The sequence below is a fragment of the Pseudoliparis swirei genome, chromosome 12, assembly GCF_029220125.1.
Source record: "Pseudoliparis swirei isolate HS2019 ecotype Mariana Trench chromosome 12, NWPU_hadal_v1, whole genome shotgun sequence".
In the NCBI taxonomy this organism is placed as follows: Eukaryota; Metazoa; Chordata; class Actinopteri; order Perciformes; family Liparidae; genus Pseudoliparis; species Pseudoliparis swirei.
This window is the reverse complement of record NC_079399.1, coordinates 21,760,349-21,787,020: the sequence shown is the minus strand read 5'-3', so window position 1 is coordinate 21,787,020 and position 26,672 is coordinate 21,760,349. Positions and strand designations below refer to the sequence as shown.

General features: G+C 44.4%; 1 protein-coding gene across 3 annotated transcripts; it reads left to right on the top strand.

The window, feature by feature from the left end:
- On the top strand, window positions 1–26,672 carry fam49a (family with sequence similarity 49 member A). 3 transcript variants are annotated; one of them, XM_056428441.1, is made up of 12 exons: window positions 1–86; window positions 14,150–14,205; window positions 19,654–19,733; window positions 20,923–21,044; window positions 21,782–21,887; window positions 22,832–22,968; window positions 23,052–23,129; window positions 24,537–24,653; window positions 24,760–24,839; window positions 24,971–25,097; window positions 25,191–25,261; window positions 25,825–26,672. In XM_056428441.1, exons 3-12 carry the CDS (start codon window positions 19,661–19,663, stop codon window positions 25,886–25,888), a joined length of 975 nt encoding a protein of 324 aa, XP_056284416.1. In that variant the 5' UTR covers window positions 1–86; window positions 14,150–14,205; window positions 19,654–19,660; the 3' UTR covers window positions 25,889–26,672. The 3 variants fall into 3 exon arrangements, with proteins under 3 accessions (XP_056284416.1, XP_056284418.1, XP_056284417.1); XM_056428443.1 differs by lacking the exon at window positions 19,654–19,733 and adding an exon at window positions 19,341–19,420; XM_056428442.1 differs by lacking the exons at window positions 1–86; window positions 14,150–14,205 and adding an exon at window positions 19,339–19,420.

Here is a 26,672-nt window from a genome sequence, read left to right as displayed (position 1 = left end):
CGTCGCTGCCGGGGACAGAGCCTCCAAGGTCGGGACAGTTGAGACCAGCGCTGCCTCCTCGAGAGCACCACCCCGGAGACAGACAGGTACGTGTTGAACCGACGTCACCTGGTGTCGCGCCGAGTTGCGTCTCCCCGTCAAATCAGTGGCTGTCAGCGCGAGTTCACATGGGAAGAGATGCTAACATGCTAGCTCCGACGAGCCGCTTCGCGGGCGCTGAGATGAATTATGTGTTAAACGGCGTGCAATACTTCTAATGAGCACTTCCGGTTCCCTATCTTGTGTCTCTGATCTTTTAATTGATGTGTATTTTGCCGGGCTGCTCGGTGGCGATGCCCCCGGCTCGCGGCGGGCTAGCCAGTTAGCTTGTAGCCACATTTCATTTGAGTTTCCCCGTTTTCAGTTGAGTGGCTCCGGCTTGACTTCGACCCGATCGCTTGAAATAAAGAGTGTGTGTGGGTGTGTGGGTGACATGGAATACTTTGAGAGGCCGGTTCGCTTCAAGTTATAACAGTTTAACAACTCTTTCCATCCGCGATGCCCGTGTTCATACAACTAGACTAACAGTAGTCAACCACGAACATCGAGGTGGTGTGAAAACATGGTCACAACACAGTCTGGCTCCCTTCTACTGTGTAGTTAACCCATCTAAGAGGTCTATATCTAGTATAGTGGACTGTTTTTATGCACAGCAGCTGATTCTGTCTCTTTCCATGAGTGACTTTTCTTTGCCCCGCGGGGTATGATTGTAGTACACACGTCATTATCTCTAATAACATTGGTTCATTAGCACGACGAGTCACTCATGTGATGACGTCACCCAGCAACGTTCACTGTGTGACCGGTACAATTTAATTCAGTTTATTTTATATCGCCCAAAATCACAAATTACAAACTCCCCTCAGAGGGCTTTACAGTCTGGACACATCCCTGACCTTTGACCTCACATCGGACCAGGAATAATGTGACCAGATGAACAGTTACAGAGTTACAACACATTCAATGGATACGACGGTCCAGATCCATGGTTGGTATCGAGTCCTGACCAAATCAATCCAGTCGTGACTCAGGAGTGCAGTTAACCAGCTGCGTCGGCAAAGTGTCAGCACTTTATATATTTTATATTTAATCACATATTTGTTGCCGCCTTTACATTTTCAGTTTGCTAGAGATGCCAAATGTTGGTGGCTCCGAGGAATGTGCTTTATTGTGGCACTCGAGGCACCGAAATGGCGCTCTTTTGTCTGAGAGGACATACAGCAACAGCTGCACTCAACAACTGTGTGTGTGTGTTTTGTGTGTGTGTGTGTGTGTGTGGAATGCTGCTTGAATTCTGTGACTAAAACATACTGGACAATGGCTGTTGTGGATGAAGCAGATCTCATGAAAGAGTTTGAAATGTTTTGCATGTTCTCTGCATGTTCTTTGCATGTTCTCTGCGTGTTCTCTGCGTGTTCGAGTCGAGCTGCGTGTTTCCAGTATTCACTCCAACAATGTGGAGACGAGTTGGGGCACGCGGAGCGTCGTAGAGCCCCAAAAGAAAACAGCCAAGTCGACTCCAAGCGGCGCTCACGTATGATGTGGCATAAGTTCTGACCGCCTCTATCTCGGGCCTCGTGTTGAGCATCATCAGCCTTGAGAGATTTAAATTCATCAGCGTGTGTGTGTGTGTGTGTGTGTGTGTGTGTGTGTGTTCTCTGGCTGCTCAGTGTTTGCGTCTGACAGAAAAAACAGGATGTGGCATCGCGCACCTTCTGCTATTTTTTTTTCACACTGCGTTTTTCTCTCTCGTTGCTTTACAGGTGGCCCGAGGCACCGGGGAAAGTGTGTGTGTGTGTGTGTGTGTGTGTGTGTGTGTGTGTGTGTGTGTGTGTGTGTGTGTGTGTGTGTGTGTGTGTGTGTGTGTGTGTGTGTGTGTGTGTGTGTGTGTGTGTGTGTGTGTGTGTGTGTGGCGTCACAGTGTTGCACTCGAGCACCACGAAACGAGCATGGGCACAACTTCTTTAGAAAATACACGAAGAGAGGAATGTGACGAGAAGATGTTTAGCTCTGGGGCGTAAAGGTGTAACGGTTCACCGTCGGAAACACGAGGGCCAAACGACCCCGAGCGACAAAATGTGGCCCCTGAGAGGCAAACAATGCCTCATCATTATGATTTAATAGCGTTTTGTTTTTGTTCTTTATTGTGTCTGTTCTATCTGTGTTGCCTGTAGTTATAGGTACACACAAAAAAATCAATAAATATAATTTTTAATAAGAAAACAAAGAAATAAGTTCTCATTGTTAATAGTTGTTAAAAAATTTAATAACAATAAATAACCACTAAGAAATATGAATACAATTGAATATTATTGTTTGTTTTTTATCTAAGAAAACACTTTGAATCATAGACTACTACCTAATCTTATTATTGACATTTTTATGACAATTGCTCATATCCTGTAAGCCTAGAAAGGTTAAATGTTATTTCACAAGTTTCATAAAAGTGCTCCCAGTTTCTTTTTAAATGCCCCTGGATTTCACTCAGTGGGGCAAACACTTGCTCCCTAATACATACATGTCCTCCCTGGCAACACACTGAAGTACTTATGTCATATCTTAATCACAACAAGACATACAATACATCATTGTGCGGTTGAATCAGCATTGTGTACTTATTACCTTCGCTCACACGTGTGTGTGTGTGTGTAGTTCTTCCTCCTGGGTTCAGAGCGCTGTCGTATCGAGAGGAAACTAATCCTCAGTAACAACCGTTAACCGTATACCGTTGCTAGGGCAACTGTTCCGCAGGTGAGGACGCAGAGTGACTCAAATGCAACGCCGCTCGCCCTTTCACTTTAAGTCGTTGTCCAGTCAGGCGCTCGTCTCCCTGCTCGGCTCGTCTCCCTGCTCGGCTCGTCTCCCTGCTCGGCTCGTCTCCCTGCTCGGCTCGTCTCCCTGCTCGGCTCATCTGCTGTCAACTCCTCTTCCAGTTGAGTGAGGACCAGCAGCCAATCAGGGCTGGAGCCCAACACACAACTCAGTTTTTGTGATGGTGTGCAACCTTTTGTTGGTGTGTCTCTGTGATGGTGTATGTGTGTGTCTCTCTGTGATGTGTGTGTCTGTGTGATGTGTGTGTCTCTCTGTGATGGTGTGTGTGTGTGTGTGTGTCTCTGTGATGGTGTATGTGTGTGTGTCTCTGTGATGGTGTGTGTGTGTGTGTGTCTCTGTGATGGTGTATGTGTGTGTCTCTGTGATGGTGTGTGTGTGTGTGTCTCTCTGTGATGGTGTGTGTGTGTGTGTGTCTCTGTGATGGTGTGTGTGTGTCTCTGTGATGTGTGTGTCTCTCTGTGATGTGTGTGTCTGTGTGATGTGTGTGTGTGTGTGTGTGTGTCTCTGTGATGGTGTGTGTGTGTCTCTGTGATGTGTGTGTCTCTGTGATGGTGTATGTGTGTGTGTCTCTGTGATGGTGTGTGTGTGTGTGTCTCTGTGATGTGTGTGTCTCTGTGATGGTGTGTGTGTGTGTGTGTGTCTCTCTGTGATGGTGTGTGTGTCTCTGTGATGGTGTGTGTGTGTGTGTCTCTGTGATGGTGTATGTGTGTGTGTCTCTGTGATGGTGTGTGTGTGTGTGTCTCTGTGATGGTGTATGTGTGTGTGTCTCTGTGATGGTGTGTGTGTGTGTCTCTGTGATGGTGTGTGTGTGTGTGTGTCTCTGTGATGGTGTGATGTGTGTATGTGTGTGTGTCTCTGTGATGGTGTGTGTGTGTCTCTGTGATGGTGTGTGTGTGTCTCTGTGATGTGTGTGTCTCTGTGATGGTATGTGTGTGTCTCTGTGATGGTGTGTGTGTGTCTCTGTGATGGTGTGTGTGTGTCTCTGTGATGGTGTGTCTCTGCGATGGTGTGTGTGTGTCTCTGTGATGTGTGTGTGTCTCTGTGATGGTGTATGTGTGTGTGTCTCTGTGATGGTGTGTGTGTGTCTCTGTGATGTGTGTGTCTCTGTGATGGTGTGTGTGTGTGTGTCTCTGTGATGGTGTGTGTGTGTCTCTGTGATGTGTGTGTGTCTCTGTGATGGTGTGTGTGTGTGTGTGTCTCTGTGATGGTGTATGTGTGTGTGTGTCTCTGTGATGGTGTGTGTGTGTGTCTCTGTGATGTGTGTGTGTGTGTGTGTGTGTGTCTCTCTGTGATGGTGTATGTGTGTGTCTCTGTGATGGTGTGTGTGTGTCTCTGTGATGGTGTGTGTGTGTGTGTGTCTCTGTGATGTGTGTGTGTGTCTCTGTGATGTGTGTGTCTCTGTGATGTGTGTGTGTCTCTGTGATGGTGTATGTGTGTGTGTGTCTCTGTGATGTGTGTGTGTGTCTCTGTGATGTGTGTGTCTCTGTGATGGTGTGTATGTGTGTCTCTCTGTGATGGTGTATGTGTGTGTGTGTCTCTCTGTGATGGTGTGTGTGTGTGTGTGTGTGTCTCTCTGTGATGGTGTGTGTGTCTATGTGATGGTGTGTATGTGTGTGTCTCTGATGTGTGTCTCTGTGATGGTGTCTGTGTGATGTGTGTGTCTCTCTGTGATGGTGTGCAACCTTGTGTGTGTGTGAAAAAGAGTTAACGAGAGAAGGAAAGGCCGCTCGGTACCGTATGAGGGCCCGTCGGTACCATATGAAGGGTACTATATGAGGGCCCGTCGGTACCATATGAAGGGTACTATATGAGGGCCCCTCGGGACCGGTCAATAGAGCTCTTCAGTGGTTCTGACGGTCAGTCGCCGTGTTTCTGGCCTCATGACGATGGACTCGCTTGTTTTGGCCCACTTTGTTGTTTTGTTGTTCCTAAATGGCCCCAGGAGGATTATCCTGAGTTCATAATGAAGTGCATAAGAGCTTCATGAGTAATCACGATCAACAACACGACAAGACCACTCGACGTTCCACAGCAAGAGAACAACGTCGGCTTCAGGTTCTGCAGCTTTGCATGCTGGTCGCTGCCCAACCGTCACGGCCTCATTTGAATACCCGGGCAGACGACTCGGCGACACTCTGATATCATTTCATCTGTCATCGTGTTCACGAGGAGCCGTTTCACGCCACAAGCTACCAGAGCAGGTTTAATCAAGCTCAGCTGTTGGAACGGCTTATTGCTTTACAGCTTAAAGTGGTGTGTGTGTGTGTGTGTGTGTGTGTGTGTGTGTGTGTGTGTGTGTGTGTGTGTGTGTGTGTGTGTGTGTGTGTGTGTGTGTGTGTGTGTGTGTGTGTGTGTGTGTGTGTGTGTGTGTGTGTGTGTGTGTGTGTGTCCATTTTACCCTCAAACTACCCGTCTGCCTGCTCTCTGTGAGGATAAGTGTGTGTGCTGCTTCATGACCCCGAACACGTTTCACTTTGTGCACTCGCTTCCTGTCAGCAGCAGTTGTCTCTGTGTGTGCGTGTGTGTGTGTGTGTGTGTTGGGTTTATTACCCCTGAAGTGCTCCAGTGTTGTTCTCACGATGTGTTTCTGTGGAACGACACACTCTCCTTAGAAACCACGTGAGCTTGTTTCATCACAGGAAACTGAATAAGTGGGATTCAAATCCTCTTTTATAACTCTTGTTACGATTCCTCTCAAGATGAATTCATTCAACTCCTCTAACCTCCATGTCGCCTTGTATGGTCTCGAGCTGCGGCGCGTCAGATCAGTAACCTGTTGGTGCACGACGGGGTCGTTTAAAATACTCTCCATCCGTCCTCTTTGGTTCATTAATGCACGAAGGCCCAGAGCCTCTGTTCCTGTTGAACGTTATAAAACTACACAGAATGAGTTTCCATCCTCTGACTGTTATCACTCAGTGAGCATGTTGATGCTGCGCAGGCCATACCAGGTGGAAACGTCATATTTCTGTCGTCTCTCTTCCTGGTTTATGAAGTGAAATGACCGGCCAGCCGCTTCTCTGTTTCTGGCGCCATGCTGCTGCCACAGAGCCACATGTAGTCGTGATTACAAACGGGCATCACAGAGGGCACCAGCGCCGCTCCACTGAGCCGCATCACAGTTCATGTCGGTCCGTATTCAAGCCGCTTGTTTGACACCATTATTAATGGACCTTGTTGTAAATAAGTTAAAAGTAAAATGCATCAGTCTGGTGCACATAGAAAGCAAAAAGAAGATCTGTGGAGGATCAGGGGGACATTTACATCATTTTTAGGGGGCAACTTTTGCCTCCAGTGAATGAAACCCAGGGGCATTTAAATGGAAATTGGGGGCACTTTTTGAAACTTGTAAAATAACATTTAACCTTTGTTCAAAAATAATAAATATATTTATTTAGGCTTACAGGATATAAACAATTGTCATAAAAATGGCAATAATAGGACTATTAGGCAATAGTAAGCCTATTAGGCTGTAGTCAACAGATTCAAAATGTTTTCTTAAGATTTTTTTTAACATAAATCATATTCAATGTTATTTATTTGTGGTTATTTATTATTACATTTTTAAAACAACTATTAACAATTATAATGTTCTTTCTTTTTTTATAATTTAAAATATATCTATAGATTTTTTTGGTGTGTACAGTAAAGGCAATACAGAGACAAAGAACAATAACAAAAGGCTATGAAATTATCATAATTATTAGAGGACATTATGGGGGCGTGTTCTGCCTCTTCTCGTGACATCAGGGGCAACTTTATATTTCTTGGGGTCCGTTCTGCCCGTCGCCCCGCTGTGGTTCTGACGCTGTGGAGCGTAGATGTGAACGTGGGTCAGACTTCTGACGGGATCGGTTTCACGGCTATAGAGTGAATGGATAGAGCGTTGACCCTTGAGACTGGAGAGCTGCCGCCAGCTGTTGCTCCGCAGCTCCACACCTGGAGGAGGCGCCGGGCCTATGGAGCAGAACTCCTCCTGCCGGGCTCAGCAGCTGCAGAACCAGAGACTTCCAGCTGTTTCTGTTCATGACGAGCCACATATGATGTTTAAGAAGACATCCTTTCCTTCCTTTCCTGCTTTACTTCCTTCCTTGCCTGGCTTCCTTTCTTCTTTCGTTCCTTTTCTTCCTTCCATGCCTGCTTTACTTCCTTCCTTGCCTGGCTTCCTTTCTTTCCTTGCCTGGCTTCCTTCCTTTTTTTCCTTCTATGCCTCCTTCCTTCCTTGCCTGGCTTCCTTTCTTCTCTCGTTCCTTTTCTTCCTTGCCTGGCTTCCTTTCTTTCCTTGCCTGGCTTCCTTCCTTTCCTTCCTTCCTTGCCTCCTTGCCTGGCTTCCTTCCTGCAAAGCAACGTCCTGATCCTGAAGACTGTGTTAGGATGATGATTGATGCTGATAAGTCATCCTGGAAATTTGACTGCATCGTTATTTGGTGGTGCATACAGGGTGAAACTTCAACATATATATATATATCGGTGTGTATATATATATATGTGTATGTATATATATATATATACATATCCCTTCAAAAGTTTGGGGTCACTTGGAAAAGAAGAAAAAAATGTAGAAATGTCCATTTAAAAAAAGAAAAATCATAAATACTCTCTCTACATAGTTAATGTGGTAAATGACTGTTCTCTGGTGTTTAATGAAGTCTCTACAGAGGTGTGTAGAGGCCCATCTCCAGTGTTCTAATGGTACATTGTGTTATCACCTTAGAAGACTAGCGGAGGGGTAGAAAACCCTTTAAACCCTTTTTATGCGAGTGCAGCTGAAAACAGTTATGCTGCTGAGAGAAGCTATAAAACTGGCCTTCCTTTGAGCCACAAGAACAACATTAATATTTACAATATAAATCATTATTTATAACCTCGTCAATGTCTTGACTAGATTGTATATTCATTTTGCAATTCATCTGATGAATAAAAGTGAGTTTTCATGGAAAACACCAACTTGTCTGGGTGACCCCAAACTTTTGAACAGTAGTGTGTGTGTATATATAAAACTATTTGCATGATCTAGTCTTCCTGTGTGAAGATGTACACGTTCAGGTTCACAGAGCACAGTTCCTCTTCTTCGTCGCACCAGGAGCTCGACAGCATGCAGCCTGAGCAGAACGGCGTGGAGGCAACGCCTCGTTGCACGACTAATGGGCGAGTGCACTCCATCTCGTCCGATTATGGAAACCACAGACCAAGTAAAGGTCAAGTTGTGTGTGTGTGCTCGACCAATGGGAAGTGATCAGCACTGATGCCTGGCGGCGGAGCCAGAAGGCCATAAATAGGTCCACGCTCACATGGAACCGGTTTTACATCCATGAGCTGGAGAGCGTTGCCCCTGACAACCGCACGGCAGTCATCGAGGTCTGGATCGTGGAATATGCCGACTACCAACGCCATGGCCCTGCTGAGACTCCGCCCACTGCTGAGACTCTGCCCACTGCTGAGACTCCGCCCATTCCTCCTCTCTACCTCCATCTGCCTGATGGATCGTGGAGGTCTGGATGGTGGAATATGCCGACTACCAACTATTCATACACACTGTCACATTCATTGTGTTGTTACTGTGTTTTAATTAGTGTGTAATGATTCCTTCTGGTCACATGACATCTATTGCACCCGTCCATCCTGGAGAGGGATCCTCCTCTGTTGCTCTCCTGAAGGGTTCTTCACTTTTTGGGTTGTTCGGGAGTTGTTCCTGATCCGATGTGAGGTCAAAGGTCAGGGATGTCTATGTGTACAGATTGTAAAGCACTGACACATTTGTAATTTGTGAAAATGGGCTATACAAAATAAACTGAATTGAAACTGAATCTGAATAAGGAGCTGAGGCTCAACTCAGGAGGAGTTTCACCGCGTCGGAAACACTCGAGGTCAAAGGTCAAAACCGCCCGAGGAATACGACGTTGCCCCTGAAGTCACGAGGAGAGGGGCAAAACAATGATGCCATAATTTAGATCATTTACGAGCGTTTTGTTTTTGTTCTTTGTTGTGAGTCCTGTCTGTATTGCAGGAAGGTACACACCAAAATCAATATAATTTTAAATTCTAAAAAAAAGAAATAAGTTTTTGTTTAGAAAAATGTAATAACCATAAATACCCACAAGGAATGAAACCATTGAATATGATGGTCTGATTTATGTTTTCTGAAAACACTTTGAATCTGTAGACTACTGCCTAAAAGTCTTATTATTGACATGACAATTGTTCATATCCTGTAAGCCTAAATAAATATATTTATTATTTTTGATAATAGGTTAAAATGTCATTGCACAAGTTTAAATAAGAACCCCCAATATCGATTTAAATGCCCCTGGTGTTCAGTCAGTTGCCCCCAAAAAAGATGTAGATTTCCTCCCCTGGGGCGCTGCCATCTTTTGACGTATTAATCAAGGAGAATAAACTTATAAATAAATGACCTCATCGCCCACAGATCAATACAGATCTCATGAACAGATTTATTCGAAGTTTAACGTAGGAGACAGATACTCAAATCACAAATTCACTATCTTAAAATGCCTCAAACCTTTTTTAATTTCGATGAACATCTTACAGCCAAACAATAACCGGGCCACTGGACTTTGTTTTAAAGGTGTGAAAGAATTTATTCGCTCAATATTTTCAACATCAAATCACCCAAAAGTGATAGTTGGAGCTATTTTTTTTGACATTTGTATTTAGTTTTATTGTAAAGTAATAATATTGATTATTGATATGATACATGATATTCCTTTCTTCGTCCCACAGTGGGGACATTTCAAAAAATCAAAGCAGCGGTGCATTTATGAAAATAAATATAAAACACATTTAACGATACTAAAAAACTAAATACTTAATATACAGGTAAAATAAAGTAAAGTGCTGAGTGTGTTTAGTGTGATAAGCAATGAATAACTTATTACCTTCGCATTCTGAGAATGCAGAAGGTTATGTTTTGATCGCTGTGGATTTATTTATTTGTATGTTTGTGTGTTATTCGCATAACTCAAAGTATTAATCCGAATCGCATGAAATTTGGTGGGATGATTGGTTATTATCCGGGAACCATTTGATTAGATGTTGGGATCGATCGGGTCAAAGGTCAAGGTCAAGAAAAGGTACCAAAAAAGTGGCTGCGGCGAAGCTATGCGCTCTACCAAGTGCCCGTTCTAGTTTAGGTTATATTTAGATATGTTCGAAGAGCTTTTTTCTCATGATAATTTTAGTTTAGTTTAATACATTGTGATTTTTGTTTATATATTTAGTTGTAGGATTGGTTCTCTGATTGCGTAACACTGTGGTTACATGTAGGTGTGTTTAGCTTCAGGACCAGCATGCACCTGGGTGGCCGATGGTTTTTTACCAGCACACGGAAGGCAGTGTCAGCATTTAGTTTGTACTTTTTGTTTGTTTTGTAAATAAATTATCAGAATCATGACATACGGAAATGGACGTTACTTTCGCCAGTAGCGATTAGATTTATAGTTTTATTAGATTTATTTGGACAAATGGCCACGACAGACGATATGAAGCGTCCTCTTGTCGTTTGTGGTGGGTAATCTGCGTGTTGTGCTCCCTGTGCAGCGGTCAGCCGGCGGTCGGAGGGAGCGCTGCTTCTCTGCCGTCTTGCTGTCTGAGTTTGATAACGTGAGATGTGAAAGTCCGCTCCGCTCCTCCTGTTGTGCGTCGCTCTCGGCAACGCTGGCTTCACACAGGCCCACGCACACATGGCTCCCTTTGTGCCGGCGCTGCTGTCCACACGCAGAACACAAGTGGCATTGAGCAGAGCCGGGGGAGGAATGCCTCCGCCCGGAGTCCCACTCCCGGCCTCCGCCTCCTCCCCGAATACCAAACGCCCTCCACAACTTTCCTACTTGCCTTTCGCCCTGATTGCTTTCCCCTCGTATTGTTCTCTCCATCCCAGCCTCTCTTGCTCTGCATTAAAGGCCCTCTGAGTTGCTCACGACGACCCCTGACCCCTCCCCCTGTTGCCATTATTAGCCCCCCCCCCCTCTCTCTCGCTCTCTCTCTCCCTCTCTGTCTGTGTCTCTCAATTCAATTCCATTGGCTTTATTGGCATAAACTTGCAAGAACAAAATTGCCAAAGCATCAAGACCCATCAAAATATACAATTCATATGGATAATAATCTCTCTCTCTTTCTTTCTCTGTCTCTCTCTCACTTTCTCTCTGTCTCTGTCTCTTTCTTTCTTCCTCGTTCTCTGTCTCTCTCTATCTTTCTCTCTCTTTCTTTCTTTCTCTCTCTCTTTCTTCTTCTTTCTCTGTCTCTTTCTATCTCTCTCTCTCTCTTTGTCTCTGTCTCTCTCTTTCTTCCTCTTTTTCTGTCTCTTTCTATCTGTCTCTCTCTCTCTCTTTGTCTCTGTCTCTCTCTTTCTTCCTCTTTTTCTGTCTTTCTATCTGTCTCTCTGTCTCTCTCTTTGTCTCTCTCTCTTCCTTTCTCTTTCTTTCTATCTATCTTCCTTTCTCTTTCTTTCTCTCTCTTTCTCTCTCTCTCTCTCTCTCTCTCTCTCTCTCTCTCTCTCTCTCTCTCTCTCATACACACACACACACCCACCAGAGGCCAGGGTAGGGACAGTGGTGTGTGACCTCCCAGCTGACCAACGGGCTCGGGTGTGTGTGAGACGCTCCGGTCGGTTTCCTCATGTCAGGAGTTGTGTGTGTGTGTGTGTGTGTGTGTGGAGCAGAGCTCCGGTGAAGTCGACTGTCAGAGGGAAGTGTGTAACCGATGCAGCGCTGCCATTGGGGTGGTGCAGGCCCCCCCCCCCAGCCCGTGTCCATATGAGGGCAGAACGCAGCCAGCTCCGCCCCCGACCCGCCCTGCTGTCCCACTGAGACGCGTCATCATACAGACGTATACGAGTCTCCATATGGACTCTGGGGATCACAATGTGTCGTCGTGTTCTGGTATTAAAGCTGCTTTACATTTAGTGATGTCATCTTATTATTTACCTTCACACTTAAGAACACAAGTTATTTTGAGTCATCGATTTTGGTTTATACAAACTCTCTCTCTCTCTCTGTTTGTTTGTTCAACTGTTACCTGATCACACATGAACACACACATAAACAAACACATGGACACACACATAAACAAACACATGGACACACACCCTTGCTGTTTTTAACTGTTTTATCACACTGCCTCCATTATGATGTGAACACACACACATAGGGATTAAAGGAAGGGTTCAGTGGTTACATCAACATGGTATCATCCACTGAGAGGAAAAGGTGTCCAACATGGTATCATCCACTGAGAGGAAAAGGTGTCCAACATGGTATCATCCACTGAGAGGAAAAGGTGTCACAACATGTCTGAGGGAATAGATTAGATAATGTCTCTCTCAATGCATTACTCTCTCAACAATAGACGCTCAGTGGAAACTCAACCTTCCTACAGTCATATTGTACGGAATGGGCCTCTATTATTTTGTATTATTTTGCGTGTTATTCCTGTGGGGTCACTGGAAAGTTCCAATCCGGCTCTGGATTGATGTTTCCTGAAAAACATGTTTATTTTGTAGGAGTCTGCGTCTCTCTCTGGCTCCGCCCCCTCTGGCTCCGCCCCCTGCCGGGATGATTGACAGATCTACCGACTGACTCGTCTCCTTACTGCCTGGATCAATGATGTGTGGCTGGTTTACTGAAATGCTGGCTCATTGAGGGGCTACATGTCTGTCTGTGTGTGTGTCTGTGTGTGTCTGCCTCTCTCTCTCTGTCTGTCTGTCTGTCTCTCTGTCTGTGTGTCTGAAAGAGGAAGCATGGAGGTGAGAGGGAGACAGAAAAAGGGAAGAAGGGAAAGCAAGTGAAGAAGTTGTCATGCAGATAAAGAGAAGTTGGATGTGTGATGAGTGAAGTGTCTGTCCACATGGCGTGTTGGCAAGAGTGTGTGTGAGAGATAGAGAGAGAGGTCCAGAAGGCACACATGAAGTGTGTGTGTGTGAGTGTGAGAGAGGACTTTGCATGAAGTGTGTATGAAAGTTTGTGTGTGAGACAGAGGTCCAGTGTGTGTGCAGACCCAGCATAATGCTGAGGTGAAGTGTGTCAGACCACAGAGAGTCAACGCACGCCACCATGCCCTTATAAGGAGAGTGTCTCGTGGGCCTCCGTCCATCTGAGCATCCCTCCTCCTCCTCCTCCTCCTCCTCCTCTCTCTGCCTGCAGGTTGTGTCTCCGCCTGCAGCCTCACAGGCTCTGAAGACAGTAACTGATAAAGATGGTGACACCTTCAGCTGTGAGGCGGGCGGTGTCGTTTCTCTTTGGTTTCTTATCAGACGGCAGCAGGTACCTCTGGTACTGGACTGTGTTCCATATTTGGTGTTTTATGCGTGAGCCGTGCCGGAAATAACGTCCGTGTGTCTTTGAGAGGACATGCAGACGGACTGAGAGCCCAAAACGAGAAGAACTGGACGGGAAGTCAGAAAACAGTGAAGAGGTAGAGAGAGCAGCTCACAGACAGCTTCGATCATTTATTTTACAGACAATTATTTAAACCAATCGCTGTGCTTAGCGTAGCCCGTTGCTAATCATTTGTATCAATAATTATTTTATTTTTTATTTTTATATTTTATTATTATATTATTTTGGTTTTTGAGATATGCAAAGGAAAAGATGTACACATTGTACCTATACAAAGGTAATCAGACAAAAAACATAAAATAAATATAGAGAATATATATATAAATACAGGGAGACATGCAAACACCTGCACACATATTAACATATATGCACATACCTGCATACCCTCATACATACACACACATAGAGATTGTTAATTTACTCCCTCCCACTGTTAATATTATATGAGGGAATGTATTATATTATGTCACAATTATATATATTGTTGAATTTTGCTTAAAGCCGTGGACCAGGATTGCATCTATCAGTATTAAATTTTTTTAAACCACTGCTCAATTTCCTTTTGATAGAGTTGAGTAGCTCCGCCTCCGCGGTGACGATGCTGCTTCCTCTCTGGGTTCTTCTGAAGAGCAGCAGAGCGTCTGCAGCCGTCTGCTCTGCCGTCTGCTCTGCCGTCACGCTGCAGCCGGTCACATGACGTGTGGTCCTCCAATGAGCACGCAGCAGAGGGACGCGGCGTAGACGGCACTGTTGGATAATGGGTTTTGTGATGGGGGGGGGGGGGGGGGGTCTGTAGGCTGCTTGTGGAAAGGGGAAGTCTGTTGATGGGAAGTCCAAACTGCATAGTGTAACACACACACAGACAGACACACACACCTTGTTTCTGTCTGATTTTAACACTCATTCCTTCTTTTCCCTCGTTTCAGAGATAAAGAGAAAACGGATGATATAGACAGAAACCCGAGCTCCTCCACCAGAGAAGGTGATATGACTCACATACATACACACGCACATACACAGACACACACATGCACATACATACACACGCACATGCACACATACATACACATGCACACACACATACACACACTCTCTGTGTCTCTCTCACTCTCTCACACAGATACACACACATGCACATACACACACAAACACACACTCTCTATGTCTCTCTCACACACACGCATGCACACACGTTCTCTCACACATACACACACTCTCACTCTCATTCATTCTCATACACACACTCTCACACACACTCACACTCTCATTCATTCTCATACACACACTCTCACACACACTCACACTCTCTCTCATTCACTATCTCACACACACACTCTCACACTCACTCACACCCTCAACACACACACTCTCTCTCTGTGTGTCTCTCTCTCACACACTCTCTCTGTGTCTCTCTCACACACAATATATCTCTCTCACACACACACACACTCTCACTCACTCACTCAACACACACACTCTCTCTGTGTCTCTCTTTCTCTCTCACACTCTCTCTGTGTCTCTCTCTCACACACACAAACTATCTCTCTCTCTCACACACACACACAGACCTAAGAAGCTGTTCTCTGGGCTAGTGTCGTCCTGTTGGGGGACACACATCAGCGCCGTGGTTCAGACGGCGTGGATCAGCCTGAACTTGTTGAATAGATGAAAAGTGTCTCCGTCGAGCGCTCAGGAGAAACTCTGAAGCAGGAAGACGTCCACGCCGATATCGACACACACACACACACAAAGAACTGTGAGACCTCCTTCAGAGGAAACTCTTTAGACGCCTCAAAGTCTAGTGAGTAACATTAACATCATAAATAAAGCGTGTTCGTACGGTCATAGAACATAATCACATGCAGGGATCGTACGTCATGGAAAACCTTTAAAAGTCCTGGCATTTTTTAAATGGTTATTTCCAGGCCTGGAAAAGTCGAAAGTCATGGAAATGTGTTGTATTCATATGTTAATTTACACGGTGTATATATACGCTATGCTCTGGAATTCTCATTGTTAGTTTAAATACGACATCTTCTCACTTTTTTCATGCATGCACCGAGATTTTCACAAAACGTTTGGTCATGCGGAATTGGTTTAAAGTCCTGGAAAGGTCCTGGACACCCATTGGTCGCCATGTGGATGAACCCTGGCATGTTTAGATCCGTCTCCGAAAGTCTCATGAAATGAAATGGTACCTTTAAGAGATCCACATGTGGTCATTTGGATGCTGTTGGAGGTTAGAAGCACAAACACACTGACATTCCATGTGAGGGTGCCGGTCACATCTCATCATCGTATTTCTCAGAGTTTCTTTCCCACTTCCCAAATATTGAACCTTAGTGGTGCTGACTCCTCCCTCACTGGTAGATTCGGGGCGTGTGGGGAGCAGGTCCGTCTTTCAATCGGAGAACCGGCGGTTCAATCCCCGCCCGAGTCGATGTGTCCTTGAGCAAGACACTTGAGCCTGAATTGCTCCCCGTAGCCGTGTCTACGGTGTATAAAATGTAACATGTAAAGTGTCTTTGAGTAGCGTCAGCGCTATATCAATTAAATAGATTATTATTATTATTAGTGTTAACGCTGCAGCTCTAAAGGTACGTTCACACCCCAAAACGCGTAAGTTTCCTCGCTTGATCATTCACCGCGTTCACGCCATAAGCGTCGCTTCGGTCCGTGAGGGGCGGGGCTTATCTCCGTGGATTGCCTCCATAAAGACAGTTATCATCTCCTTCATCCACCATGAAGAAGTCACCACTAGTTCTGCTTCCTACTTGTTGAGGACGTCCCACAAACGTCTGAACATCTAACGCCCTCGTGTTTGGTTCATAACATTAATATAATATATTTATATTTATACATGACATCACCCGTAGGCTCACACAGCTCGGTCACTTTCACCAATGAAGTTACTGTTACGTCTGAAAGACTTCCAGCACTACGAGAGCGGAACATCTAAACGCTGTTATTGTGTTCATAACATTATAATATATAATATATGTTATTGTGTTCACAACATAATATATAATATATGTTATTGTGTTCACAACGTTATAATATATAATATATATTATTGAGTTCATAACATTATAATATATATATATGTTATTGTGTTCATAACATTATAATATATAATATATGTTATTGTGTTCATAACATTATAATATATAATATATGTTGTGTTCATAACATTATAATATATAATATATGTTATTGTGTTCATAACATTATTATATATAATATATGTTATTGTGTTCATAACATTATTATATATAATACATGTTATTGTGTTCATAACATTATATATAATATATGTTGTTGTGTTTATAACATTATAATATATAACATATATTATTGTGTTCATAACATTATTATATATAATATATGTTATTGTGTTTATAACATTATAATATATAATATATTATTGTGTTCATAACATTATTATATATAATATATGTTATTGTGTTTATAACATTATAATATATAACATATATTATTGTGTTCATAACATTATTATATATAATATATGTTATTGTGTTTATAATATATAACATATATTATTGTGTTCATAACATTATAATATAATATATGTTATTGTGTTCATAACATTATATATAATATATGTTGTTGTGTTTATAACATTATAATATATAACATATATTATTGTGTTCATAACATTATTATATATAATATATGTTATTGTGTTTATAACATTATAATATATAATATATATTATTGTGTTCATAACATTATTATATATAATATATGTTATTGTGTTTATAACATTATAATATATAACATATATTATTGTGTTCATAACATTATTATATATAATATATGTTATTGTGTTTATAATATATAACATATTATTGTGTTCATAACATTATAATATATAACATATATTTTTGTTCATAACATTATAATGTTGTTTTCACGCGCTGTGGAACATATTTAGCATCAATCGACCTCTGAAAGGTGAAGAGCTGGTTACACCTCGTCTCGGGAAAGTACCGGCTTCCGTCACGAATAAATAGTTTAAATCTCTGCTGAGTTTCTTTGAAGCGAGCGGGCTCCCGGTTCCCGACGCTGAAGGCGATGACTCAGCGTCTCGGGAACGTAATGGAGCCTTTGTTAAGGCCACTAGTTCCACCTGTTCCTTCCTCTGCAGTCGCCGGGTGACATCAAAACAAATCACGCATGTTAATTGAGAGTGACAGCCATCGGCGCTCTCCGGCGCTCTCCGAGTTCTAGGCTCGCTCGCTATGTTGGCTGAGAGCCAACGCCGTGACGTCTCGCTGTGTCTGTTCAGGTGTCTCTCAAAAGCTTGTCGATGAGGTTCGATAACGAATCAAATGCAGAGACGTAGAAAGTCAAGGATCGTTGTAGTTGTGTCTCCCTGTCGAGGTCCTTGAGTAGCTGTCCCTGATGGGAGTGGTTCGCTGGTACCCGAGGCGAGGAGAACCAGAGTTCTGCTGGAGATTAAGCAGAGGAACATGTAGCCGCGGGTCTGGGTTGTTCTGCTGCCGCACATGTACCAACATGACATCACTTTAATCCCCTTAAACCAGCACTGCCCCCTGCTGGTGCAACATGTACCAACATGATCTCACTTTAATCCCCTTAAACTAGCACTGCCCCCTGCTGGTCAAACATGATATCACTTTAACCCACTTAAACCAGCACTGCCCCCTGCTGGTGCGACGTGTACCAACATGACATCACTTTAATCCCTGTTAGTGAGGCGTAGCTTGAAGCAGCACCGCCCCCTGCTGGTGCAATCTCGCACACAGGCCCCCCCAGATTCAACCACGACATGCATGGACGTCATTATGGGATGCATCATTTCTCCAGGACCAGGGCTGTGACTGCTGAATACGTGAGCGGTGGAGTAGAGGAGTGAATACCATGCTTGTGAGCCGTGGCCAGCTGGCCGGCGGCTGTGTGCTGCAGCGTGGCGGTCATGTGCACGCCCACACACAGTCTCTTTGTTGTGTCCTCACACCACCAAGTGCACCAGAGGGTCTGTGTGAGCACTGCTTTAGACTCTGGACGTGTCGCGAGAGCTTCATAGACTGACTCCGGACAGCGGGAGCCTGTGAAGACCAGAAGGCCCTCTTTTGTTTCCCAGCCAGCATGAAGGCAACATCTGGTTGAATCTGCTCCGCCCAGTGAGCTACACACGGTTCCCAGTGAGCCTCTCGCATGTCATCACATATCGTGCACCTGGGAGGGCGAGGCTGTGGTCACACCTCCGTGGCTGAGGGTCAGATTGCTACCTGCCGTCTGCACCCATGAAACCTTTACGGACCGGAGCTGCATGGAGGACCAGGTCCATGTGCTGGACCACGGAGAGCAGGGAGTCGGTTTATTACCTTCTCATTGAAAATGCGAAAGGTTATGTTTTGATCGCCGTGTTTTATTTTATTTATTTTTATGCGTTTTACTCGCATAAGTCAAAAAGTATTAAACCAAATCGCATGAAATTTGGTGGGATGATTGGTTATTATCCGGGGACCATTTGATTAGATTTGGGGATCCATCGGGTCAAAGGTCAAGGTCAAGGTCATGAAAAGGTCAAAATCTTCTTTTTACCATAGCACGGTCAATTTGTATCCAATTGGCATGCAACTAATGCCAAAATGTTCACAATTCAATGCCCAATCTTGTGATATGCGAAGGTATGCGCTCTACCGAGTGCCCATTCTAGTTAAGTAGTTTAATAATAAGTTTAATACATAGTTTATTCAGTAGTTTTTTAAGTAGTTTAATAATCTCAAAATTGATTATACCGTGACTTGTTTCTACACTTGTGCTGCAAAGTGACGCTCAGTCCCGTCACCGTGTGGAGACACACATGGTTGAATACTTTTTCACATCACAATTCAGCGTCACGCGAGAGCATCAACGGTTTGAAGGAGTCCTCTGACTCCAGGCGACTGATGGAGAACTTTAGACACGCTTCATATGCTGAAGGCTTCTTCTTGACCAGAATATAAACTATTCAACCAGACAGTTCATGGGGATTGTCTTTGCCTCTGTTTGAGTCACACATGCTTTATGAAATATGTACTGTACATTGTTCCTGTCCTGTTTTTCACTGCTGTATTCTACCTCCAGGTTTGCTGGAATGGGTAACCTGCTAAAAGTCCTAACAAGGGATATAGAGAACTATCCACACTTTTTCCTGGACTTTGAAAGTAAGTCTGGAGGAGTGGAACAGAGGGAGAAAGAGATGTGGGATGGTGGGGGGGGGGGGGGGGTCTTTCTGTCTGCAGGTCTCCTCCCGATGGCCTCCGAGGAGCTTCTTCTCTTCTTTCCCTCTCGGTCACGACCTCCTGCTCTCTCGGCTCTGCTCTGACCTTTTGTTGATGACCTTTTAACATCCTGCATTCCTCTTCTCTTCCTCCGTCTTGTCTTCCCTCTCTTGCAGAAGCCAAATGGGGAATCTGTTAAAAGTGCTCACTTGCACAGAGCTCGAGCAGGGGCCAAACTTTTTTCTTGACTTTGAAAGTGAGCACGCATCTTCTTACCTGTCCACCCCCCCCCTCCCTGCTCTGGCTGGTCAGGGGTCAGCCTATTGAACTTTTGAACCGTCAACCTCTTTGCATGTATTGTAAGTCGTGATTAATCCCAGCATGCTTTTTGAACATCATTCACGCCGTTGCCACGTTGAAGAAGAATGGCGCTGACCTTTGACCTTTGCCATCTGCTTTTAGCAAGTCATCTGCATGCATGCCCCCTGTAGGACACCTCATGTCACCAGGTCCATGACTCAGTGCTGTCCCCATTTCATGATGTAATCATCTCATTATGACGTCACTGCAGTGGAATATTAAATCATCTTCTGTCTCTTTTTACGACTCAATGCAGCGACATCGACCTCTGAGTCCTCAGCCAAGAGGACCGGAGGCCACAGACACTCTGTCTGTATAGTTCAATAAGTAGTTTAATAATAAGTTTATTATGTAGTTTAATAAGTAGTTTATTAAGGAGTTTAATAATAAGTGTATTATGTAGTTTAATATAATGAGTTTTAATAAGTTTATTTTATAGTTTTCTTCAATATTTTTAATAATAAGTTTATTATGTAGGTTATTAAGAAGTTTAATAATAAGTGTATTATGTAATTTAATATGTAGTTTAATAATAAGTTTATTATGTAGTTTAATATGTATTTTATTAAGTAGTTTATTAATAAATTTGATGATAAGTTTATTATGTAGTTTAATAAATAGTTTAATAATAGACTATTTTTTAAACTACATAATAAACTTAAGTGTAAGAAGTAGTTTAATAAGTAGTTTAATAATAAGTTGTATTAACTAGTTTTTCAAGTAGTTCCATAATACGTTTAATAATAGTAGTTTAATAAGTAGTTTAATAAGAAGTTTATTCCTGCAGTTCACACACAGACTTGCCCCCCCCAGTGTCAGCTTTACTTCTTTGATTAAAACCTTTTCAAATCAAGCTACTGTGGTAAAGTTCAACCTGAACATTTTAAATAAATTGAGAATTAAAACAAAAATGAAGTTGTCTCTTGATGTGAAAAGGCAAGAATGCTAATGTTTAAATGTTTGAAATCACATTGAGTGATACTGCCAACCGTTGTCCTGGTGTGCATCTGTTTCTGTACATAAGTGTGCGTGTGCGTATATATACACACACACATACACGCTTGTCTCTTGTGTGTGTGTGCCAGATGCACAGCCAACAGAAGGAGAGCGGGACGTGTGGAACCAGGTGAACGCCGTCCTCCAGGACTCGGAGAACATCCTGTCTGGCCTGCAGGCGTACAAAGGAGCTGGCCAGGAGATCAGAGATGTGAGGAGCACACACACACACATAGAAACAGACACACACACACACACACACACACACACACACACACATAGAAACAGACACACACACACATAGAAACAGACACACACACACACACACATAGAAACAGACACACACACAGAAACAGACACACACACAGCGACAAAGACAGAGAGACACAGACATACACACACACAGAGATACAGACACACACACACACACACACACAGAGAAACAGAAACAGACACACACACACACATAGAAACAGACACACACACACACACACACACAGAGAAACAGACACACACACACACAGAAACAGACACACACACAGCGACAAAGACAGAGAGACACAGACATACACACACAGACACACAGATATACACATACACACAGACAAAGACAGAGACACAGACACGCACACACACTCACACAGACACACACACAGAGACAAACACAGACACACACAGATATACACATTCACACATACACACATACATACACACACACACACAGAGACACAGACATACACACACACACGGGCATATACACACACAGAGACGCACAAACACACACAGAGACACATACAAAGACACACACAGACATATACACACACACACACACAGAGACGCAGGCATACACATACACAGACACACACACACACACACACACACACACACACACACACCCCCCTCTGGCAGAGCGACCGCTCGGTGCTCATCCTCTGTTTGGGTTCTCAGGCGATTCAGAACCCGAGTGACTTCCTGCTGCAGGAGCGCGCCTGGACCTCCGTCTGCCCGCTGGTCATCAGACTCAAGAAGTTCTACAGCTTCTCCCTCCGACTCGGTGAGCTTCTCCTGCTTCCTCCTGCTTCTCCTGCTTCCTTCTGCTTCCTCCTGCTTCTCCTGCTTCTCCTGCTTCCTTCTGCTTCTCCTGCTTTCTCCTGCTTCCTCCTGCTTCCTCCTGCTTCTCCTGCTTCCTCCTGCTTCTCCTGCTTCCTCCTGCTTCTCTTGCTTCTCCTGCTTCCTCCTGCTTCTCCTGCTTCCTCCTGCTTCTCCTGCTTCCTCCTGCTTCTCCTGCTCCTCCTGCTTCTCCTGCTTCTCCTGCTTCTCCTGCTTCCTCCTGCTTCCTCCTGCTTCTCCTGCTTCCTCCTGCTTCTCCTGCTTCTCCTGCTTCCTCCTGCTTCTCCTGCTTCCTCCTGCTTCTCCTGCTTCTCCTGCTTCTCCTGCTTCTCCTGCTTCCTCCTGCTTCTCCTGCTTCTCCTGCTTCTCCTGCTTCTCCTGCTTCTCCTGCTTCCTGCTTCTCCTGCTTCTCCTGCTTCTCCTGCTTCCTCCTGCTTCCTCCTGCTTCTCCTGCTGCCTCTTTTCAAACGGCTCCTGACCAGAGAGCTTTCATCTTATTGAGTCACCGTCTGTCCAATAAAGGAGAAAGTGGCATTTCTTATTCTAAGACTTAAACAGGTTTATTTATTTATATTTTCTGTTCAACATTTGAAGGTTTCATCCCTTTTTTCCCTGTGAAGAGTTGTTTGGGAGTTGTTCCTGATCCGATGTGAGGTCATAGGTCTATGTGTACAGATTGTAAAGCACTCTGAGACATATTTGTAATTTTTTAAATGGGCTTTACAAAATAAACTGAATTGAATTGAACATTTGAGAAATCAAACTGTCAATTTGTCTTTTTCACCTGTAGATTATATTTCAAATAAGAAGTGATGTCAGTGTTCAGATCTTTGCTTCTTTCCTGTCAAATCTGTTTTTGTAAATACATTCTGATTTGTGTGTGTGCAGAAGAGGCTCTGCAGAGTCTGCTGGAGTGCCTCACCTGTCCGCCCTTCACGCCCACGCAGCACCTGGAGAGGGAACAAGCTCTGGCCAAGCAGTTCGCTGAGATCCTCCACTTCACTCTGCGCTTCGATGAGCTGAAGGTCAGCAGACGCCTAGCCTCCTTCACTCCTTGCCTCCTTCACTGGTGATGCTCAGGGTGTTGACTGTGTCTGGCTCTCCTCAGATGAGGATTCCTGCCATCCAGAATGACTTCAGCTACTACAGAAGAACCATCAGTCGAAACCGGATCAACAACATGAATGTGAGTCAAGCAACATCCACATTCTGACCGTGGTCTTTGATAGTTATAGGTAAAGGTCTAGATAACGGTCTAGATAAAGGTCTTGGTAAAGGGATAGCTAAAGGTCGAGATGAAGGTTTAGATAAAGGTATAGGTAAAGGGATAGGTAAAGGTCGAGATGAAGGTATCGGTAAAGGTCTAGGTAAAGGGATAGGTAAAGGTCTAGATAACGGTCTAGATCACGGTCTAGATAAAGGTCTTGGTAAAGGGATAGGTAAAGGTCGAGATGAAGGTTTAGATAAAGGTATAGGTAAAGGTCGAGATGAAGGTATAGGTAAAGGGATAGGTAAAGGTCGAGATGAAGGTTTAGATAAAGGTATAGGTAAAGGGATAGGTAAAGGTCGAGATGAAGGTTTAGATAAAGGTATAGGTAAAGGGATAGGTAAAGGTCGAGATGAAGGTTTAGATAAAGGTATAGGTAAAGGTCGAGATGAAGGTATAGGTAAAGGGATAGGTAAAGGTCGAGATAACGGTCTAGATAACGGTCTAGATAACGGTCGAGATGAAGGTCTAGATAAAGGTCTAGGTAAAGGGATAGGTAAAGGTCGAGATGAAGGTTTAGATAAAGGTATAGGTAAAGGTCGAGATGAAGGTATAGGTAAAGGTCGAGATGAAGGTATAGGTAAAGGTCTAGGTAAAGGGATAGGTAAAGGTCGAGATAACGGTCTAGATAACGGTCGAGATGAAGGTCTAGATAAAGGTATAGGTAAAGGGATAGGTAAAGGTCGAGATGAAGGTTTAGATAAAGGTATAGGTAAAGGGATAGCTAAAGGTCGAGATGAAGGTTTAGATAAAGGTATAGGTAAAGGTCGAGATGAAGGTTTAGATAAAGGGATAGGTAAAGGTCGAGATGAAGGTTTAGATAAAGGTCTACATAAAGGTATAGGTAAAGGGATAGGTAAAGGTCTAGATACAGGTATAGATAAAGGTATATGTAAAGGTCTAGATGAAGGTATAGGTAAAGGAATAGGTAAAGTTACAGGTAAAGGTCTAGATAAAGGTATAGGTAGATGCATGTATAGGTAAAGGTATAGGTAAAGGTATAGATAAAGTTCTAGGTAAAGGTATTGATACAGGTATAGGTAAAGAAATAGGGTTAGATAAATGTATAGTTAACGGTCTAGGTCTGGTACTTAGGCTCTAGGTAACGGTATAGGTAAATGTACTTTTAATTGGGTCTGAGGTTTAATCAAGATGATGTATGACCTACATCAGTAAAGAGACCATCATCATCATCATCATCGTCGGTCCCACCCGGTCGGATTCTGTTTGTCCCATCAGAGACCAGAAAGAAGCCAGACGGATCACATTAAAAGGTTCTCCCGATATCCAATAACATGACAGCTGCTTGTGTGTGTGCACCTCCAGCTGGACATCGAGAGTGAAGTGAACAACGAGATGGCCAACCGGATGTCTCTGTTCTACGCTGAGGCCACGCCCATGCTGAAGACCCTCAGCAACGCCACCACCAGCTTCGTGACAGAGGTGCTAACGGTGGAAGAGGACGTTGTGTCAGAACCCACGTGTTGAAACTCGTCACTTCCTGTTTGTAACCGCTTGAATAATCAATAACCTCCCCGTTGCCGTGCAGAACAAGACTCTTCCACTGGAGAACACGACGGACGTTCTCAGCACCATGGCCAGCGTCTGTAAAGTCATGCTGGAGACGCCGTGAGTCGTGATGTGCACACAACGCACTACATCTAGAGAACGCACACATCCAATCGATGTTTCTTGACTTGAATCTGTGTGATTGTATAACTCTTCCCTGTACACTCCTCCCTCTCTTCATGTGTCTTCAGGGAATATACGAGTCGGTTCAGCAGCGAGGACACAGTCTTGTTTTGCATGAGGGTCATGGTGGGAGTCATCATCCTCTATGACCACGTCCACCCCAACGGCGCCTTCAACAAGTCCTCCAAGATAGACGTGAGAGGCACACACACACACACACACACACACACACACACACGGGTGTAGAGGACTGTGGATCTGTGGTGATGCATGTTCTCGTCTCCTCAGATGAAAGGCTGCATAAAGGTCCTGAAGGACCAGCCAGCAGACAACGTGGAAGGCCTCCTGAACGCCCTCAAGTAGGTTCCTGTGGACCGCCGGCAGCCTTTAGATATCAGAGACTTTTATCCATTCTGCCCAGAAGGTTTTGGACAGTCCTGGATTTCAGTGAATGTTTTATTACCTTCGCATGGAAAATGCGAAGGTAATAAAACATTCACTGACCCTCGGACCGCCTCGCTGTAGACCCTCAGACCGCCTCGCTGTAGACCCTCAGACCGCATCGCTGTGGACCCTCAGACCGCATCGCTGTGGACCCTCAGACCGCCTCCCTGTAGACCCTCAGACCGCCTCGCTGTGGACCCTCAGACCGCCTCACTGTAGACCCTCAGACCGCATCGCTGTAGACCCTCAGACCGCCTCACTGTAGACCCTCAGACCGCATCGCTGTAGACCCTCAGACCGCCTCACTGTAGACCCTCAGACCGCCTCACTGTAGACCCTCAGACCGCCTCACTGTAGACCCTCAGACCGCCTCGCTGTAGACCCTCAGACCGCCTCGCTGTAGACCCTCAGACCGCCTCACTGTGGACCCTCAGACCGCCTCCCTGCCGCACTAACACCCCCCTTTGTTTCTCCTCAGGTTCACCACCAAACACCTGAACGACGAGTCCACCCCAAAGAACATCCGGTCGATGCTCCAGTAGCCCCCTGCTGGTCGTTTTATATATAAGCCGATATGAAGAGGATCAATGCTCTGACCTCAAAGAAGATGTATATGTTTACATTATTTAAAAAGGACTTGATGTTCATACTCGTGTGTATTAGCATAGTCATTCCCTCCAAGCTCTTGAACGCTGCAGAGCATATACACCTTCTACTAAACCAGGATGACATCATCACACGCAGCTGTCAGCACAACGATGGACATCTGTCAGCCTTACGTACCTGCTGCACTTGGAAGGGGGGGGGGGAGGAGGGGCGTGTCTTTATGGATCTTCTCAATCATTTATTTGACAATGGAAATAGTTTTCGGTTTGCGCTTAGAGACAAATTCAACTTTTGTTTTATTTTGAAGCTGAAATGAATCTTGAGTGAACGTTTTGAAATTGTGAGGCCGGTTCTGGTTTCCATTTGTATTGATGAATGATAATACGAGCCCCACAGGAGGGACTGGTCGGTTCCTGTATTACTGCTCCAAGCATCCGGATGTTTTCTGTTTTTATTGCCATGTTGTCGCGTTTCTTTTTTCTTTTTTTTCACACTCCAATCTCGTTCAAATGAATCCACTGTGAACACAAAACAAAGTGGCGTTGCACATCGGTGGGAGGCAGCGCGTCGAGGCGGCAACGATGAATCAGTCCAACGTGTTTTATTTAACCGCTCCTGTACGTGAACCACGGCTATTTTAACTTTTGTATGAAACAGAAAAGGAAAAAAAAAAGGCCTGAAAACAAAAAAATGAATAAATGATTGTGCTTCTTAAGTGAA